Raw genomic sequence first — 18913 nt, forward strand, 5'->3', positions numbered from 1 at the left:
ATTTTTATCCGCCGCAAGCGCCATCTATTATCTTGTTTTAAATTTCAAATATCTCAGGACACATTGAGTTGCAAACACAATGTTTACTAATTTCAGTTAATTCAGATTATTAAGTACCAGCAGGTATTATTTTGATTATGTCACTTATACTTTACAGCAATTTTGCATGTTGGTAAAAATTTCTTCGTGTGTTTTCGGTTTCCAAGGCTCGAAGTAAACATTGCACTGGAAAACTTCGCCAGTTTAGCGGTTTTCCCACTAAAAACTATCGAAAAACTCACATATAGCAATTTAAGGGACTGCATATGATACAATTACTCTAATCCTGCTTCGGTAAATATCGTGCAATGCTTCAAATTAACGTTTACCCAGTACTTTTTCGATGCGATATCTCGTTTCTCTGCTGTTGTCAATTTCCGGATGCTAAATACTGATCTATTATCGGACACTGTCAGTGTTTGCGATTGGATTTATGCCGTCAAAGTAGTGCAGTTGATCTAAACCACAACATTGTGCCTGTTGCCTCTTTTTCAACGAAGCCCTTATGATCACTGTTGTCTACGCCTACGGTCTGGGACACCTCAGGCTCAGCTCTGCTGACCCCCCCCTCTCTAGCTCTGTCACCTGTGAATATGTTCGACTTCCATATAATAATCCTTCCATTCTTTATGTTCCATAATCTCTTTATACTACCATTGCACCAGCCCTCTCCTCATCATGAGCTGTAGGCTCCACATGCAACTTCTCTTCAACAACTTGTATTTTCTCATCAGGTGAAGTGTTGTTCTGAAATCAATGGTCTGATTTCCCAAATATCTTTTTTGTTTCAGACTGAAAAAAAACCTAAGATGTCGCGAGCGCAAGCTGAGAGTGTCATCAAGAACATAATCCGGGAGATAGCTCAAGAGTGTGCCAGTAAAGGCCAGGCTGTCTCAGAAACATTGGTGGCTTTCATGGTTAGTATATTGTAATCAATGTAAGCTTTGTTTTAGACTGTATACTGCGATATAGGTAAAACCTACTGAATGTCAATTTAAATACGTAAAAATACAATAATGTTACATAATGTCTGAATAAAGTCCCATCCAGAAAGAAAGTACTGTTTTCTCCTCTGCCTTGTGTGCACAGATATGAAAGTTTTTGTGGAGAAATAATGAGAAAAAGGGATGGCATTTCTGATTCTCAGCAAAGTGGTTGTAATATTATCGCATTGCATGCATATCTTTTCAGGTTAAAGCCGTTGTGTTGGATCCCAGTAATGAATTCAATGTAGACCGCACCCTCACTAAAGATGACGTACAAAAACTCATCAAGGTTAGTAATCTAAGCTATTCTGTTAACCATTACACAAAAGCTTGTAAACTTACATGACTGTATGAAATTACTGTCCTATCCTTGGACCTACTAGTATACCAATCATTAGGAATGAAATAAAGAAGAATTCTGAGTCTGACAACATATGCTCAACTCAAACCTCGTGCTGTGACCCTGTCCCTGTGATCATACAATTATAGTAACATTCTGTGATGATGATCTTCTATGGCGTCTTGCAGATTTGTGTTGACCGTCTCCTGGACTCGAGGTCCCCATCTCTGGATACCATCAAGATGCAGGTGTACTTTGACATGAACTACACAACCAGGAACGACTTCCTGGATGAACACCGACGAGTCCTCGATTCTCGTCTCCAGCCTGTCATCCGTGAAATCACTGACAGTCGAGCAAGGACACGGGAGGAGTTGGAGAGTTTGTACCGCAAGATTGTCTCTGCCGTCCTCTTGAGATCTGGTTTGGGAAGCCCAACAGATATTGCAGTGGTGCGAGAAGCAACAGGTGTGTTCAAGATGTTGAAATGAAATGTGTGATAAGAATTAGTAATGCATAGCTTATTAACTGTCTTAACTATAACGAGCCAAGGCCTTGTACCTCAAGTCATTGTACTACAAACAGCTCTCATGTCATTGACGAATTAAAATTTCTTGTGGACAGCAGAGTGCTCGACTTCTAGAAAGACCATTTTTGAAATGAAAGACAAGCTAATTATTCAGTTTGCTTATCAAAGTAATTGACTTTTTCACATGTAGATTGATGAGACTTGGCATGTAAGCACTAGCACTGGCGACTTTGCCCTAGTATTACAGGTTAATTTAACGCTTTGTCCTCCACAGCTGCCTTGCAGAGTGTCTTCCCTCAGACTGAGCTCGGTACCTTCATGGCTCTGACCAAGAGAGACAAGGAGAGACAGCTGCAGGAGTTGACCCAGATTGTGACTGGGATCAGATTGTTCAACAAGGAATGCGGCAAAGGAGGAGAGGGGATTGATGACTGTAAGTTAAAAGATATCTCCATCCGCTTAAGGTTAAGTTGGTCAGAGAAGGTTGATTAGTAATGCATACACCAGGTACATGTAGGTCTGTTTGTCTTTAATCATGTCTCAGTCTAGGATAAAAAGTGACAAATTCCGTGTCTTCTATATTGTCATGTCAATTCCAGTACCTGCCATCCTGAATGAAGCAATTCCTGCCACCACCCAGAATGTCGATGCTGAGATCCAGAACACCTTGAGCATCTCCTACAGGTACACAGCATTGATTCAGAAGCTGAGGGGTGACAGTAGTCAGGAAGGTCCGCCTACCCAACTCCTAAAGGAGGCTCTCATCAATGCAAGGCAGCATGAGACTTACCTCAAGATCTTACTGGTGAGTTGAATTCACAGTGAGACAAAAGACATCTCATTGAAGAATGTGTCTTAACACCCATGTCATCTGATACTAATTCACAGACTTTGGGTGAAGACTAAAACAAAGATAAGGATGTGTTTCACAGTGCTAGAACCTTATAAGCTTGGATTTACCAATGACTGCGGTGACTCGTTTGTTAATGACTTCATCCTTGAGGTAATCACGAATTTGTCTCTCCGAATCAATCCATTTTCCTTTTCGTTGCAGAATGACATCATAGCTTGTGCCCAGCAGGTCGAGATGTTGGAATCACAGCTGGCAGCACGTATGGAGCAGCTGCAAGCTACTGTCCAGTCTAAGACCGCAGTACCTACTGCACAAGTTTATGTAAGGACTCTTTCCTTTGTCACATCCGAGGCTTTAGGAAACTGAAAACATAGCCACCTAGGGTGCCGAGATATCTTTGGAAATATTGGAACACACGACTTTAGAGGAAACCTTTTGAAATATGTGTTATTGAAATGTGTCCTTCCCTCCTCTTTAAAGATGTTTTGACATGGTCTTTGTTACTGATCTTTGTCGGACAAAATCCTGTCCTCAAGCGAATTTCATTATTCTTTTATTTCGATTGCAGCCCCAGTTTATCCAGCTGGCACATTTGTGGTGTGGCTTCCAGGATGAGATGGTCCTGCTGAGTGTCCTCAGTAACATCTTGGCCAGTTTGGAACCATTCACAAAGGTGAGCAAACAACCTTCAATCAATTCGCTCAGGGTAGATCAGGGAGATCAGTGGGTTCAGCTTTTGGAAGGATCACCGCTGTTAAATTTTAGCTGTCCTCGGAACCAACAATAATAAACAAGAAATTGACTTGACAACCCATTAAATTCTATCTGAATTGTCTCTGCTTTCAGGCTCACAATGAGATCTTCACTGATGAGGTGTTAAATCCTTTCATGGAGGGTGTGACAGTCCTGTCTGATGAAGAACGAAGGAGAGCTGTAAGTAAAAGAGAATCACATATTTTAAAAGATAAAGGTCTGACTGTTTGGTCTGCATCTCAAAAGAGGAAATAAAAGAAGGTACGAAATTGGCTTGTTAGATGTGCATATTATGACTTGTAATTTTTGTGGTTTAGTCATTCAGACATTTCTGTACATCTTCAATTTTTCCCTTGTCTTGCAGACCAGTGGAGAAGAGCATCGTGTTGACCCAAAAGACTTCAAGAAAATGGAATGGCTCTTCCCAGAAACTACAAAAAACTTCAATAGGTTACCACTGCAGTATAAGGGTTACTGTGGATGGTCGCTGGTCCAAAATGACTGTTTACTCCTCCCGAGCAACCCAGATATAGGTGTATTGAGATATAATGACCACTACTATGGCTTCTCGTCAAAAGATGCTGCTTACGACTTTGCTGAAAATCCTGAAGGGTAGGTAATGCTTTACCTTGGGTGACATGAAAAGGCATATGCTCTTCTGTACTTTTCCAGCTCGATAACTTTAAAATCAAAGACAACTGAGGCCTGAGGCACTCAATTCGAGTCTTTCCATCCTCTTTCTGAAATTCATATGGGATGACATTACTTACTGCATCCAGTTAGAAAAAGTAATGGCTTCAATCAAAATGAAATCTTTACTTTCTTTTGTAGATATATTCAGATGGCTGCAGAGGCTGCCAAGAGAAGTCCAGAACTGATACAGCTCCTTGAACTTCACACCCAGTTTGCAACCATCACACCCTACTCCCAGGTTAGTGTCGACTTCTTCCTTCGAAATGCATCCAGTCTACAAAACGATTCATGGCATCGAAAATAGTTACCAGAGGTGTTCAGATAAGGTATTTATGGCTGTTGCCTTTGCCTCAAGTCTAAAACAAATCGGAAACATGTGTTGGTTCTAATTTCTATTCCAAGCACTGCTTTCATGAGATCCAGCAGTGTTCTGTACCTATATCTTTGTTGTTAATTACAGGGCAAGGACCCGGGCAAGATGATTGAGAAGCCAGTGACTAAATGTGACAGCGGCACTCAGACAGACACTCACATCCTCGAGGCTAATATTGTCAAGTCATATGAATGGAATGAGTGGGAACTCAGAAGGAAAGCAATCAAACTGGTAGGTTTCTAACATGGTTTACAGACATTGTATGATTCAGCATGTCAAATTACAGTTAAGAACAACCACTGGAAAATGTCTTATTAGTGTACGGGCATATTACTGGAGCCACACCCTTTCTCTCTGAGTTTTTACCTGCATGAGTTTCATGTAAAGCTACCTCTCTTTTAGACTCATGTGAGTAAGATGTATGCAAGGTAGGAAGCTGCTCTCCTCTTATTGTGATTGTGACGTTTTCCTATTTAGGCTAATCTGAGAACCAAGATCACACATTCCGTCCAGACGAACCTCAGCAACTTGAGAAGAGACAACATTTCCCAGGTGTACCTGCCAAAGTAAGTCGTGACTAGAATGCTCTTGTTATTGTGCCAGATTCCATTTGGAATTATTGATACCTTCCCTTCTGTGAGGTTCCTGTGGCTACAAGGAGTAGCAGATTTTGCAATGTACTCATTGTTGCATTGTTCTACCAGGCAACTGACATAGCAATCACCTGGTGTATATGATAAATTTGTATCAATCAGATCTTGCACTCACTTTGATTTTAGCTTGCAGACACTAATTGCATTTTTGTACCTTTCCAGGGAAGCCACAACCCAGACAAAGACAGATGGCTATTCGAATGTTCCCAAACCTCAAGTTTTCCTTGCTGGTCTCCGCGGCTGTGGGCTGGACTTGCCTACAAATATGGAGAAGGTAGATCTGACCATCGATGTCGACCAGACATAAGAACAGTAACCGATAGAGGACTCAATACACAGACATTAAATTACAATCTGTAGTCTGCTGGTTGTTTTGAAGTATTTATTTATAAAAAAAGCACAGAACCTTACTTTTACATGTACAGAAAAGTATTATTGAGGTTATACAATAGAAAATACTTGTATGCCTGATGTTCTTTCTATTGCTTAAAGTCATTGTCATCATTAATCATGTGTTTTCAACTGTTAATGTTAAGTCAAAGACCATGAAAAGCAGTTCCAACTAGTTTCCCTCTTCACCAAAAGGGTACCAGATTCTTCCCAGGTGTACTGTGCAGGGAATCTCTCTATTAAGGACAGTCTTGGAACTGACATATGCTGTCCTTGATAGGGAGATGTCCAGATTACAGAGGTGAAGTTGGCCCATTTGGGTTCAAAACCGCTGCCTCTAATTGGGAGGGAGGGTGCTAAGAGAGATGTCTGCTGGTGCCATGGGAGTCGCCCCCCCCCCCCCCCTGAATGAAGAACATACTGTATTTCATATTTCTGAATAATTTGCCTGTGATAGATAAGTCCGTCCACTGTTTCAAAAAAGTGCAGCCAATAAAACCTTCTTTTTGTGTGCAAATTGCTGGCTTTTGATTCTTTTTCCAAAGAAATATCTGATGCTGTCTCGGACGGGATTGAGCATAGTAGCTCCAACTAAGCTCAGGCATCTCCTCCGTCTTGCTAATACGAGGACAAAGATGTGACGGCCACAAACAGAACACTTCTCCACTGTCTTGCAAACGCGGCGAGAGAGATAAGCCTATCACAGCCTGGCGAATCGGTCTTCGCTGCTCCACCGTCTGTCAACATGGAGTGAGAGAAACGGGTGTGGCTTCTCCACTGTCTTGCAAACGCGGTGAGGGAGATAAGACTATCACAGCCTGGTGAATCTGTCTTCGCTGCTCCACCGTCTGCCAACATGGAGTGAGAGAAACAGGCAAGGCTTCTCCGCTGTCTTGCAGACACGGCGAGGGAGATAAGACCAATACAGCCTGGCGAATCGGTCTTCGCTGCTCCACCGTCTGCCAACATGGAGTGAGAGAAACAGGTGTGGCTTCTCCGCTGTCTTGCAGACACGGCGAGGGAGATAAAACTATCACAGCCTGGCGAATCGGTCTTTGCTGCTCCACCGTCTGTCAACATGGAGTGTGAGAATCAGGTGTGGCTTCTCCGCTGTCTTGCAAACGCAGCGAGGGAGATAAGACTATCACAGCCTGGCGAATCGGTCTTTGCTGCTCCACCGTCTGTCAACATGGAGTGTGAGAATCAGGCGTGGCTTCTCCGCTGTCTTGCAAACGCGGCGAGGGAGATGAGACTGTCACAGCCTGGCGAATCGGTCTTCGCTGCTCCACCGTCTGTCAACATGGAGTGTGAAAATCAGGAGTGGCTTCTCCGCTGTCTTGCAAACGCGGCGAGGGAGATAAGACTATCACAGCCTGGCGAATCGGTCTTCGCTGCTCCACCGTCTGTCAACATGGAGTGTGAGAATCAGGTGTGGCTTCTCCGCTGTCTTGCAGACACGGCGAGGGAGATAAGACCAATACAGCCTGGCGAATCGGTCTTCGCTGCTCCACCGTCTGCCAACATGGAGTGAGAGAAACAGGTGTGGCTTCTCCGCTGTCTTGCAGACACGGCGAGGGAGATGAGACTATCACAGCCTGGCGAATCGGTCTTCGCTGCTCCACTGTCTGCCAACATGGAGTGAGAGAATCAGGCGTGGCTTCTCCGCTGTCTTGCAAACGCGGCGAGGGAGATAAGACTATCACAGCCTGGCGAATCGGGCCTCGTCGCTCCACCGAGACGGACACAACCAGGCCGAATTGGTCCTGACAGCTACACCGTCTTGCTCTCCAAATAAGCGAGACAAGGCAGCCAGCACCTGAACGCGACTGGTGTCTTGTCAACATGGTGTAGGAGATGGTCCAGCCTAAACCAGACTAAATGAGACCTGACAGACTCTTCGTCTTACCAACTGACTGATAGCTGAGAGACCGAACCGGGGAGGCAGCGCGTCTTTACAAACACGGCGAGAGATTTATGACTAATACAGCCATGCGAATGGGGCCCAGCCGTTCCAACGTCTTGCCAACATGGTGAGAGCGTAAAGACTGTCACAACCGAATGGGACCTGGTTGTCCCCAACGTTTGGCCAAAATGGAGATGATGCAGCCACAACTAGTCCGAATCGTCGAAGACAGTTCCACCGTCTTGCCAAGTGGTGAGAGAGTTGAGACAGCCACAACCAGGTAGAATTGGCTTTGGCAGCTCCACCGTCTTGCTGTCGCGGTGAAGGGTCGAACTGAGCAACCTGGCTTGACAGCTCATAGTGTTGCCAACACGGTCAGTTTGCGGCTGTCTCATCTCTCTGACCTTGTCGGCAACACGTCCGGTGTAGCTCCAAGGGCCAATTCGATCTGGTTGCGATTGTCTCAACTCTATCACTGTCACTTTACTAATAGACTACTTTACTACGACCAGGGCCAATTTTGCCTGGTTGTGAAAGTCGTGGAGCGCTGTCTCATGCGATTAGGTGTGGTTATGAGTTATGACTGTCACATCTCTCTCATTGTGTTGGCAACACGGTCAGCTGCAAAGGGCCGATTCAGTCTGCTTACTTATGAATATCTCACCTCTGAATCTACCCGGTCTTATTCGGTCTGACCGTCTTATCTAACAGACTGTGTTGGCATAACGATGGAGCTGTCTGCCCTGGTTCGGTTCTGTTGTGGCTGTCTCATCCCTCTTACTGTCTTTGCAAAACGGTGGGGGCGGCTATCGAGCTCATTCTGTCATGCTTTGATAGTCCTATCACATTCATTGTGTTGGTGAGCTGCTAGGACCAATTCGGCTTGACTGTGACTGTCTCCATTCTCTGACTGTTTTGGCAGAGATAGCCGGTTTGATTTGGACTGGTACTGATAGTCTTATACACCGTAGTGGCCAGACAGTGGAGCATCAAGGAACGATTCTGTGGTTGTGACTGTCTGAACTCTCCTATTTGGTCTGGTTGCGACTGTCTTATCGCTGTCACATTGGCTGGGCAGCAGAGCTGCTTGGCCCGACTCGGTTTGGTTGTGACTGTGTTACTACATCACCGTTTTGGCAGCCGGCTGATTTGTCTTGGCCGATTCGTGGCTCATAGTTTTGGGGAGACGGAGGCGCAGCCAGTTCTGATTCGCTCTTGTTGCCAGGCCAGGCCCCATTCGGTCTGTTTGTCACTATTCATTTCACTCTATCACCGTGTTTGCAACACCCAAGGATCAGCCCGGTTCGATTTGGTCTTGTAGTTACAGTGTCATTCTATCACACCGTGTGGTGTTGGCAGCCAGGTCCGATTGGGTCTGGTTGTGACTGTCTTATCTCTAACCCTTTTGGCAAGACGGCATGAGCTGCCTTTGCCGATACGGTATGGATGTGGCTTTCTTATGTCTATCGCCGTGTTGGTGATAGGATAGCCTTGGCGAATTTGGCTTGGTTGTGAAAATCTCAACTATCTCAACTGTCTTCGTAATGCCGTTGAGCAACCACACGCAATTTGTGTTATGGCTGCTCCAGCTGTCTCACCATGTTGGCAAAGACGGTTCAACTGCAAAGGGCCGATTCTGTTTGTGACCGTCTTAACTCTCTCACCGGTACATCTGCCCTGCCCGATTCGTTCTTGTTGTGGCTGTCTCATCTCTCTCATGTCTCTGGTGCAGCAAGGGCTCATTTGGTAATGCGTTGACAGTCTCTACAGATTCATCGTGTTGGCAAGACACGTGTTGGGCTGCCAATTTGGCGTGGTGGTGACTGTCTCAACTGTCGCCCAGTTTTGAAAGCACAGGCGGAGTTGATCAGGTTGTGACTGTCTAATCTCTACCGTGTAAAAAGACGGTGGAGCTGTTAGGCCCGATTCGGTATGGTCATGACTGTCTAACCTCTCTGTCCAATCTGACTCAGTCTTGCTGTGGCTCTTTTATCTTTCTTGCTTCGATGCAGCCAGAGCTCATTCTGTCATGCTTTGACAGTCTCTTCAGACTCGTCGTGTTGGCAAGACAGTGAGACTGCCAACTTGGGTTGGTTGTGACTGTCTCAACTCTCGCCCCGTTTTGAAAGCACCGTACAGGTGGAGCAGCCAGGCTCTATTTGGTCAGGTTGTGACTGTCTCATCTATACAGTGTTAGCGATATGGTGGAGCTGTAACTGTCTCAAGCATCTAACCGTTTCGGCAACACAGGTGAGGCTGTCAGGCATGAAATAGTCTCGTTGTGGCAGTCCCATCTCTGGCACCGTACCGACAAGAAGGGGGACAGCCAGGTCCAATTCGGTCTCGCTGTGACAGTACAAACTGCCTCACGGTATGACAAGTCTGCAGAGTTACCTTGGGCGATTCGGTCTGGATGTGACAGTCCCATTGCTCTCACTGTTTTGGTAAGATGGTGGAGCTGCTAGTTCCGATTCGTTCTGGTTTTGTTTGTCTCATCTCTCAAGACGGTTGAGTTGCAAGGGTGAATACGGCCTGGTTGTGATTGTCTCAACTCTCGCATCGTTCGTTTTCGCAATGCGATGAGGCTGTCGGTTTGGTTGTGACTGTCTGGTCTCTCTCACTTTGCAAAACTACTCAGCTGCTAAGCCGATTCGGTCAGCTGGTTAGGCCTATTACTTCGTACCGTCACAGTGGGTGACTTTGAACAATGGGGAAACTTTGAACGTTGGTACTGATGTTCCTAATCGCAAAAATTATATTGGGGGTATTAAGTAATCCCATTGTTTAAGGTTACCCCATGTGACGGTAGTTACCCCATGTGACGGTAGTTCAGTTGGTGGCGCTGCCAGGCTCAATTTGGTCTTGTTGTGGCTAGTGGCTACCTCACGTGTTGGTAACACGCGTGGATCTGCCAGATATGATATGGCCTGATTGTGACTGTATCAACTGTCACACCGTGGAGTTGCCTTGGGCAATACGGCGGCCTGATTGCGTCTGTCTGATATCCCTCACCGTGTTGACAGCAGGATGCGGCTACCTAGCCTGATTTGGTCTGGTTGGGACAGTCTGAGATCTCTCACAAATTTTGCAAGTTGGCGGAGCTGCCAGGCCCTTTTACAGTCTGGTTGTGGCAGTCTCATCTCTCACACCGCGCTGACTGCATGAACTTTCCCCATCAGTGGATCTGCTTTGTTCAATTTGGTCTAGTTGTGACAGTCTGATCTCCAACAGTAACACCGCGTTGGTAAGACGGTTGGCAGCCAGGTTGTGTGCGACTGTCTCAACTCTCTTACGGTTTTGTTAACATAGGTGTCTACCTGGTCCGATTCAGTCTGGTTGTGACTGTCTCAACTCTCACAGTTTTGGCATGACGGCTGTGCATCCTAGTTGAGCCATTGCCTTGGGCAAAGTAAAGAAAGAGACAAAAGGCACTAATTCGCATGTACATGTATATGTTTTTATTGAAGAAATCCATTTGATCACCAATTGATTGAGTGATATTACTGAGTTACACCACTGCGAGAGCCTTGCTATATATACAGAGATAAAGGCAAGAGATAGGTGTTACACCAACCCAATCACGGAGGAATAATCCGTGAAACATCAACTCAGTAACTTGATTTGTTTTGTCAGACAGGAACAAAGCCTGGCTTATTCATATAGAGAGGCTTCGTAACCAAACTTGCAATTCAATATTGATGTTGCTAAACCTCTCTATCAATGTGAGGGGCTCTTTCCAAGTGAAAATTACAACAAATTATATCGAAGATGGCCATAGGAGTTGACATACATGTACAATGGTGTGGCGTAGGCAATTACCTTGAGATGTGGTCTCATTCTTGAAATCAATACATTTTCACATAGGAATAGAGCCAAATGTCCCTCACAAATTTGACTTTTAACAATTTCAAAACACACATCTCCATCAGAACCATCACAGGCTATTTCTTGATTATTTACATTTGACATTGATAACAGGATTAGTTATCCCATTATGGACAAAAACCATTTACAGAAAAAATTTAGAGAAAAAAACAATTGATGTGTGAATATCCCCGATTCAATTATTAAACAATTGTACTGTATGAAAGCATTGATTGAGGGATCTCCAATAAATGGCCTTGTCAATATCAAGAAGGTTTTACCAGTTATTTCTTTGTCAGGACCGTTTTTGGGGCCATGTACAATTGACAGATTAACAATGAGAACAAAGGATTTGTTTAACAATGGTACCAGGAAATAGATAACTCAGTAGTCTTATGTACAGTGCTTGCATGTTAAACCCTGAATTTAAAAGGAAGTCACAACCCAGAAGATCTTCCGAAATGAATCCTCCAAAAACAAATGTTTAGCCTACTGCTTATGCCGAGTGAGCAACTGCGCACACTGCTAATTTAAATGTAGTGCACTTAACTAACTAATGCATACACTGCACTGCTTAAAGAGATACACGATTGATAGACAATATTTTGAATAAATCAGGGAGCAAAATAACTGATCACCTGAGCCTACTTTTAAGAAATGTTTCCCTGGGATAATGACAGCCAATCTAAAATCGTAACCAAACATACAAATTGCAGCCATATTCATTAAAAGTGAGTGCTCCGTTACACAATCTGAACCTACGTAGAAGGATGTATGTCTTCGCCAAATACTTGGCGCAGGCGTTTACTGATGAAAAAACACTACACAGTTGAAGCATGGTAAACAGAAATAAATGACACAGCATGCCCTTGCTGTATTTTCATCTCTGGACGACATGTGATTAGCAAAAGTAGGCCTACTTCCTTCTACGCCGGTCCTAGACCATACAGAACTTACAGCGGTTTGCCTCCATAGCCTCCGCCTGGATTGTCAATACATTGAGGGTCAGGATGGCCCTAGCCCTGACTATGGAGGTATGGTATATAAACAAACCAGCGAATTTGAAGAAGATCAAGACAGCAAGTCACCAGGGACAAAATGGTTGCCCGAACAAATTACCACATATCAAATCGTGGACAAACCAAGTCTACACAAACATGGCTTCTCAACAAGTACCAATGGAAACGCCACTATGTCACTACGTTATACTTAGCTTTTAAAAACTCTCTTTTTATTAAATGTCAACAACATTTACAATGTGAACTTAGAACATTTGTGCTTCAGATGATTTTATATAAAAGTTTCCAAATGCACAAGTCAAAGCATGTACAAGGTGATGATTAGAGAGACAAGAGAGTAGAAAAACAGTCGTACATTTTGATTGAGAAGAATAGCCGCTGAAAAAGTTGCGACAAAATAGAAACCGTACTCTGACGGTCGCGTCGGTCCAAAGCAACTGCAAAGCTATGGAGAAGTCGGTGCAATTAAACCAGATTTATCAACAACTATTAGAGGAAAAGCACGCATTTGCCCATCCGGATCCCCGATGAACCAATTTTCACTGAATCCCTACGTAAGCCACTTCTCATCTCAAATCATGCTCTGATAAAGTGCCCGTTTTGATCCCCAATAAGACCATTCCCCCTCTCTAATGCATTTCTAAGATCTGTGAAAAGGGCAACAGCCAATCATTGTGACAACCGAATTTATCTATTAAAGTCTTCAAAGGCAACATACACAATAGTGTTCTCTAAAAATTCATTTAAATTTCATTAATTGAGATGCTTGCAACGTAATGTTCCCAGCTTCTTCTTCTTGACTGATTGGTAAATTTGGTAAATTAAGGAAACACTGTATGTGAAAACCTGACACAACTATCTATGTGCCTTTTTTCCTATCAACATGATCAACCAAACCTAAACCACTACTGTTACAAAATGTAGAAAACTTAATAAAAATGTTAACAATGAAATAAAAAATATCAACCACTCGCTGAAAATCACCTGCTGCTTAAGCAATGTCTTGATGAATTAAACCACTGCAGTTTAAAGAACCACATGGAAATATCATATCAATTCGTTATCCTGTTTGACATTTATTCGAAGAATACATAATGACTTAGAATTGCAAACATGTTTTAACTACTACAGCAGCCATGCAGAATTGCAGCTCACAGGTGCGAGGTCTAACACATACTCACAGGTACTGGGTTTTCACATCGCTTGCCACGTCAACACACAAACTAAACACTTAGTCATACAGACTTAACGTATTTGAAACATCTTTAAATTCATAAAAAACTAATTGTGTCGTATGCATGGAGGAAACGATCCCAAACATTTTTCTATTTACATTTCACGAAATACTGCGAACCCGGAAATATTCTAACCCAGCCCATTACTATTAGGCCATTTTGTGAAATTGGCGTACCTTTGATTTAGCGCTTCCGACAACCCTGTAACAATGATTTTGATCAATTTTCCTTTTTGGTAGTATGGTATTCTTGCAATTAACTGCAAACGTGGACACATGGCATACAAAATTTCCGGGTTCGCAGTGAAAGATATATTTACATCTCGAAATTTGCAGCACATCATTTGCTGTCATTAAACAGTCCCACAGAACTTTTACAACCCTGAATTGAAAACATAGCATTTTCAATGGCAGAAACCAGATGATATTAGGAGGTCGATTCATTCTTGAAGCTATCAAGAATATCCTATATCAATGTCAACCCAGAACATAACTTGTGGAAATCTTCAAATGCCATCTCGTCCAAAAGTTCAAGGTCATCCATATATGTACAATGTATCATTTTGCAGATGAAGGCTCACCAGTTATGATAACACGTACGGGCTGCATAATATTTCAACTAGATTAAGAATCCCCATCTCTTATGAAAATGAGTCAGGCTTGAAGAGTTTGAGCATAGATTGATAATAGTCTGAACCAACTTGAACACAATAAGTGCACAAACTTAAACTTGTTCCAATGCATATAATATACACCTCTATATACACAGTCTTTTAAAATTGTCACTCAAGTTGATGCAAATCCTCGTTTGCAGATTCACCTCGGAGAAAAAAGACATTGAAATTCTCATGGTTTGGAATTACACCTGTTGCCGTGGCAATGAACTTTGGTATTTGTGTCCTCTGCTGAAGTTCGTTCAAGTCAAACTTTCCTTCTCTCTGATTGGGTCCCATACTCATCCACCAAAAAAGCCCACTCTCTTCTCTTTTCCCAATTTGATAGAACGTGATTGGAAAAACAAAACGAAGACGAAATTTATATAAATTAGATACAGATTTCATTTACAAACCAACATAGAAGTGTTATGCCACAAGACCAAATTTGTTTAAAAATCTTCCTCTGCACAAAAAAGCTGTACCATTTCGCTCACTCGCCATTTTACATCACCTGGGGATGGATGAAAGGTGTCATTTCAACTGTTTGGGGTTTGCTCCACTTGCATTTTGCACTTTAACAGTCCTTTTGCAAAAGCCATTTGCATTTAACAGTCCTCTTGCAATAGCTATTTGCATTTGACAGCTGTACCAAGAAGTCCCTCCACTTTTACATACTGAACAGTCCTGTTGCAAAAATCCATATGAAAAGCACCTTGATGGTAATTTCACTTGAACCATTTCAGTAGATCAAGCGTACTGATGCACCACAGCCAGACGGCCCGGCCCTCACACAAGGTATCTCGGAACCAAGCTGAATGATGGGCACAGTGTCTCTAGGTCCTGTAAGGTGGGTTAGCTGCTCCATCGGCTGGATAAGTGGCACAGTGTCTGTGAATTCTCCTTGGGTACGCAGTACCTGGGCTATTCTGTTGCTGATGCTGCTCGGTGGAGGGTCTTCCTCCAAATGTCAAAGTACTGTGTCAAACATTGCCATCGATTCTGTTATTGATTTGTCCTGAAAAGCAAACATTTGGATACAGGGAGGAGAAACTGGAGTTATTGACGGGAACTTCAAATATTATAGGTATTGCTTTTGGTTGACGACAATTCTTTGATTCATCTGAAAATGAACAAGACATTCTCGAGTCTCAAATTAAAGGAGTCACAGTGGTGTAGTGTTTAAGATCGCTGACTGCGGGTAATGAGGGCCCAGGTTCGATCATCATTATCGGCGTGAGACTCTTGGTCTCTTTGCACCACAGCATTTGATTTAAAGTTTGATATCAATGTAATGTGTTTAACCTCTATACATGTCAAATTCAGGGCCCCAAACCTGGAAAATAACACCGTGAGACAGGTCCTTTACCTTGTGAAGACTGGTGTTTCAAAGTATACCCTTGCACCAGCTCATGACGCGTGTCATCTACTGTAAACCAAGTAATGCCTACGAAACCAAAAGTTGTCTAATTTGCTCTCATTTCGCGGCAGACTAAATTTCGCATTGGTTGCCAAAATATGATAGTAAGTTTATTAGAACTGAAATTCTAGTGTTCATGTTTGCGTCTCAAAATGAAAACAATTCTGGTCACTACCTGGTTTACTAGTATTCTTCAGTTTAGTTTATAGTGTGCTTTGGCTTTGCAGCAGTAAAATCATTATTCTACAGCATAGAAAGTGAGGAGTATTGTGCAAAGATCATACATAGGTGTATATACAGAAAAATAAAGACAACTCTTTTTTATTCTTGATGAAATGAAAGGATAAAGATCGTAATTTCAAAATATGGGACATGACAGTGAAGGATTGCAAAAGCCTAAACCAACATTTGACCACTGATGGCAGAAAGCATATGCCAGCAAATGTTTTGGCAAGTATGTGCAACAGGCAATTTTCGGGAAGGCAAAAAATGTATGCATGAATGTTGCCCTTATCACGCATGTTACTTTCGGGCAGTACACCTATGAGAATCAAAGATCATCCATAGCCTTGGTGCAAAAACAGTCTCTAACCATGCACGGATGTTAGGAAGAAGGTAATTGGCATCTAAAGCCATAATACCGCAGTATCAAGCATGCTCCTACTCAAAAACTCAGAAACTCGGCAACAAGATAGCGATGTGTCCAAAAATTTGGTTTAAGGCGTCTAAAGCCTTCATTCCGCAATATAAACATGCCCATACTAAAAAACTCAGAAAGTTGGGAGCAACATAGCAACGCTTTCAGAAATCTGGTGAGAATTATTAAATATACATGAATTAAGGGACCATCTTAAAATTCATTGATACCACCAAAATATTGACAGATATAGTCTCTCCTTCAACCCCTTCAAATAACATAACAGGGAGGCACACAACACCCCCACGGGTGTAGACGACCAGATCGTCCACACTCAACGTATACTTCGTTGCATCAAAGAATTTTGAGATGGTCACTTATATCAAATGTGACTTGAAGATTATAGAATGCAAGCACCAAATGAAAACCATTACTGTAAACCGCCAAATATTCGCGCATTTCGCGAATAACTGAGATCGCAAAAATAAGTCACGATTTTTTAAAAGAATTTTTTTGCGGATCACAAAAACAATTTAGTGGTTTACAGTAGCCTACATTGCTGCTGCAAACATGCCGCACTACATGTAGCTAACTATGTGTCATTAGTAATGGGCCATGGGTTTAAAATCATGCTGTCCCATCATCGCATCACCCAGTTTATAACAAAACCAGCGAAAGTTTCTCACAAAGATGCGAGAGCAAGATTGATTTGCAGGATGCTCTGGAGATGGCAGCATGGACGACTACGCAGCAATGACCATATTGACTTACACGTTCAGGCAATGCGGCTTCACGTTTCTCATCAGGACAGTTTTTCATATTGATTAAAAACATTGCCACGTTCTAATTTTTTGCATTATTTCACTTTTGATAAGATCAAAATATCGTCACCATATCAATAATATATTTAAAAAAGGCAATACAATGAAAGAGGATAAAACATGTCAAAAGTCGAGAAGCAGTAACAGTGTTTTACCACATTGTGACGGTTTACCAATATCAGGGGAAGACAACAGGACTACAACAAAAGGCGCGAGGGAAGCGGCAAGGGGAAGACGATATAGAATGGTCACCAAAAATAAGGAAAATGAATGCAGTTTCCTTGCTTTTTGTTTTATCTCTACAGCAGAGAATAGTTTTAGTGAAAAGTTAAGGCGTGATGACAGCGTGATCCGGAATCGCGATTTGACTCCTTGAGTGTTGGCCCCTATGTCTATTTTCTCTCCTTATGATAGTTGTTAGCTGGCTTCAGTTTTGGCCTACAGGTTTTCAAAGGATTGTCTTGTAATTTCCCTTTTGATCCATCAGAGGAATCGTATTTGCTTGAGGTGTTGTCAACATGGGTACCATGCCGAAATTGGGAGCTACAGAGAATTTCCTTTGACTGAGAAGTCAGTTGACCACTTTCGAATGCACATGGACATCTAGGAGAAAGGAATATTCTTACATACAGTTATTTGCCCACAATCAAAAGAGAAAATCGGTCAGAGGGACCAAATATTTCATCTACAGATAGTTCACAAATGCATTCAAAATTGTAAGCTTCAAATTTTGCGGCAAACACATTCATTGACAGAAAATACTCACAGGATTCGCTTCTTGGTTAATCTTTTCATTTTCCAATATATTCTGGTGACCAAAAATAAAAATAAAGGGACTGTCATATCAGGACATCAATATGATTTGACATGACAACGTTTGATGTCCTGATATTAGAGTCCTTTCAACAAATGTAAACATGACAAAATAGCAAGCAAATGTCAGCATACTTCTACTAGGAGGAGCAGAGCACGGTGTCCAGTGTCTCTAGCGAGTCCCGCAATGCCTCGTCCTAGAGGGGCAAAACAAACAAAGTACGATAAGTTAACGCCTAGTTCAACCATCTTCAATTATCAAGGTTTTTGATCACTTCATCACTTGGTCATTGTTTTCTTTAAAAAGAGCATGTTATTAGCATGCGCCTTCCTTGAACTTGTAAAACAAGGATGTAACTACATGTACCAATTGGATGGCCCTGTCACAAAAGTTCAGCAGTAGAGAGAATGGTGTAGTGAATGTAACCCTTGATAGGTTAAGATGATTTAGTTCTTTTTTCAAATTGATGCCGTCTTTTCAGATGACATATGAAGAGGACTTATTAAGAATTATTTGATGAACATTTTGGACATGAAACGGTAGCATCAGTTGACGAGTTTATAAGAATGGTAACAAGAAGAAGATTGTGAGTTATTCCAAAGAGGTCAATGATAGTTCCAGAGAATTGAAATTCATCACAGGGATTTAGAGAGCATTTGACGCACTATGTCCTCATCTTTGTTCGTGGGTATCATTAAGTACTGTAAGCTAGGCGTCAATGCACTCTAAATCACATGCTCTAGGCATCTCCTATGTATAGGCCTACTGTAACCTTTTAAAAAGTTTTCTATAAAAACGAAACCTGAAAAGAAAGTAATGAAACTGGAAAGTTGAAAATGGAATTGGAATTCCAGCAAAATTCTGCGCATTGAATCATTTTCTCCAGTGGAATAAACTATATTTACGTGTATATCATAAAATGGTTTATCACTGTTGAAT

General features: G+C 42.5%; 2 protein-coding genes across 21 annotated transcripts in view; one reads left to right on the plus strand and one right to left on the minus strand.

Moving 5' to 3' along the window:
• Positions 1-206: 206 nt before the first annotated feature.
• LOC135489118 (cilia- and flagella-associated protein 206-like) lies at positions 207-6126 on the plus strand. Its single transcript, XM_064774301.1, has 14 exons — positions 207-333; positions 831-956; positions 1231-1314; positions 1554-1833; positions 2169-2327; positions 2494-2699; positions 2949-3068; positions 3316-3420; positions 3594-3680; positions 3865-4112; positions 4332-4431; positions 4654-4797; positions 5044-5132; positions 5382-6126. Exons 2-14 carry the CDS (start codon positions 849-851, stop codon positions 5524-5526), a joined length of 1875 nt encoding a protein of 624 aa, XP_064630371.1. The 5' UTR covers positions 207-333; positions 831-848; the 3' UTR covers positions 5527-6126.
• A 4821-nt stretch (positions 6127-10947) lies between these two features.
• Positions 10948-18913, minus strand: part of LOC135489069 (Kv channel-interacting protein 1-like) — a 180506-nt gene continuing 172540 nt past the window's right edge. For 17 of the 20 annotated variants that reach the window (XM_064774191.1, XM_064774192.1, XM_064774196.1 and 14 more), the window contains 2 exons: positions 17927-17968; positions 10948-15300 (listed from right to left, as the gene is read on the minus strand). In XM_064774191.1, coding sequence (XP_064630261.1) covers positions 15253-15300; positions 17927-17968 — 90 coding nt within the window. In that variant the 3' untranslated portion in view covers positions 10948-15252. Of the gene's footprint in view, positions 15301-17926; positions 17969-18108; positions 18171-18913 lie in introns of all 20 variants that reach the window. The other 3 variants (XM_064774195.1, XM_064774201.1, XM_064774194.1) reach the window with 2 other exon arrangements.

The sequence above is a fragment of the Lineus longissimus genome, chromosome 6 (assembly GCF_910592395.1).
Source record: "Lineus longissimus chromosome 6, tnLinLong1.2, whole genome shotgun sequence".
In the NCBI taxonomy this organism is placed as follows: domain Eukaryota; kingdom Metazoa; phylum Nemertea; class Pilidiophora; order Heteronemertea; family Lineidae; genus Lineus; species Lineus longissimus.